This window comes from Sinocyclocheilus grahami, unplaced genomic scaffold (genome assembly GCF_001515645.1).
Source record: "Sinocyclocheilus grahami isolate Dianchi unplaced genomic scaffold, SAMN03320097.WGS_v1.1 scaffold711.1, whole genome shotgun sequence".
Classification (NCBI taxonomy): Eukaryota; Metazoa; Chordata; class Actinopteri; order Cypriniformes; family Cyprinidae; genus Sinocyclocheilus; species Sinocyclocheilus grahami.
In genome coordinates this window covers 628-1,112 of record NW_015505890.1, presented here as the reverse complement: position 1 = coordinate 1,112, position 485 = coordinate 628, and the positions used below count along the sequence as shown (strand labels likewise).

Sequence of the window (485 nt, the reverse complement as noted above, 5' to 3'; positions counted from 1 at the left end):
GGGGGGGGGGCAATCTGTTGGGAAACAAATGGGTGAGGTGGTGTTTTGCCTCCACTGACGTGTCTGGCACAACAATGAGGCCCGTCTGTTTCAGCAACGGCTCCCGTCACCTGCTTACGCGGCTGCTGCGGGCTGTGATAGATAGATCAGCAACAAAAAAAGAAAGAAGAGGAAGTGCAATCGAAAACATGCCAGGAATGGAGACAAGTGACATACGTGGCTCACTGGCCCAAATCAAAGCTCCCTTCACAGCGCTGTCACTAATGTGTTGCTTTGAGGGAGGCAGAATTTGGCGGTAAACACAAACTGATCCATATTCTCTCTCTATTTCTTTTGCTTCTCTCCATTTGGCAGGGGCTGTACGTGTACGGTTTCAACGGCTCAATGCATGAGTGATGCCCGGCCAGATTGCCCGAGTTATATCAAAATGGAGTCAGGGGTTGGGAAACTAAAGGTGATGGAAAGAAAATAAGATTTACCTTTAA

General features: G+C 48.7%; 1 protein-coding gene across 1 annotated transcript in view; it reads right to left on the bottom strand.

Annotated features, from left to right (window-relative positions):
• The window catches only part of LOC107560126 (kin of IRRE-like protein 3), a gene marked incomplete at its 5' end in the record, with an annotated part of 52,761 nt that extends 52,541 nt beyond the window's left edge, over window positions 1-220 (bottom strand). Inside the window, one exon of the mRNA XM_016244209.1 lies at window positions 213-220. Within this exon, the coding sequence (XP_016099695.1) occupies window positions 213-220 (8 nt within the window). The remainder of the gene's footprint in view (window positions 1-212) is intronic.
• Window positions 221-485: the final 265 nt, after the last annotated feature.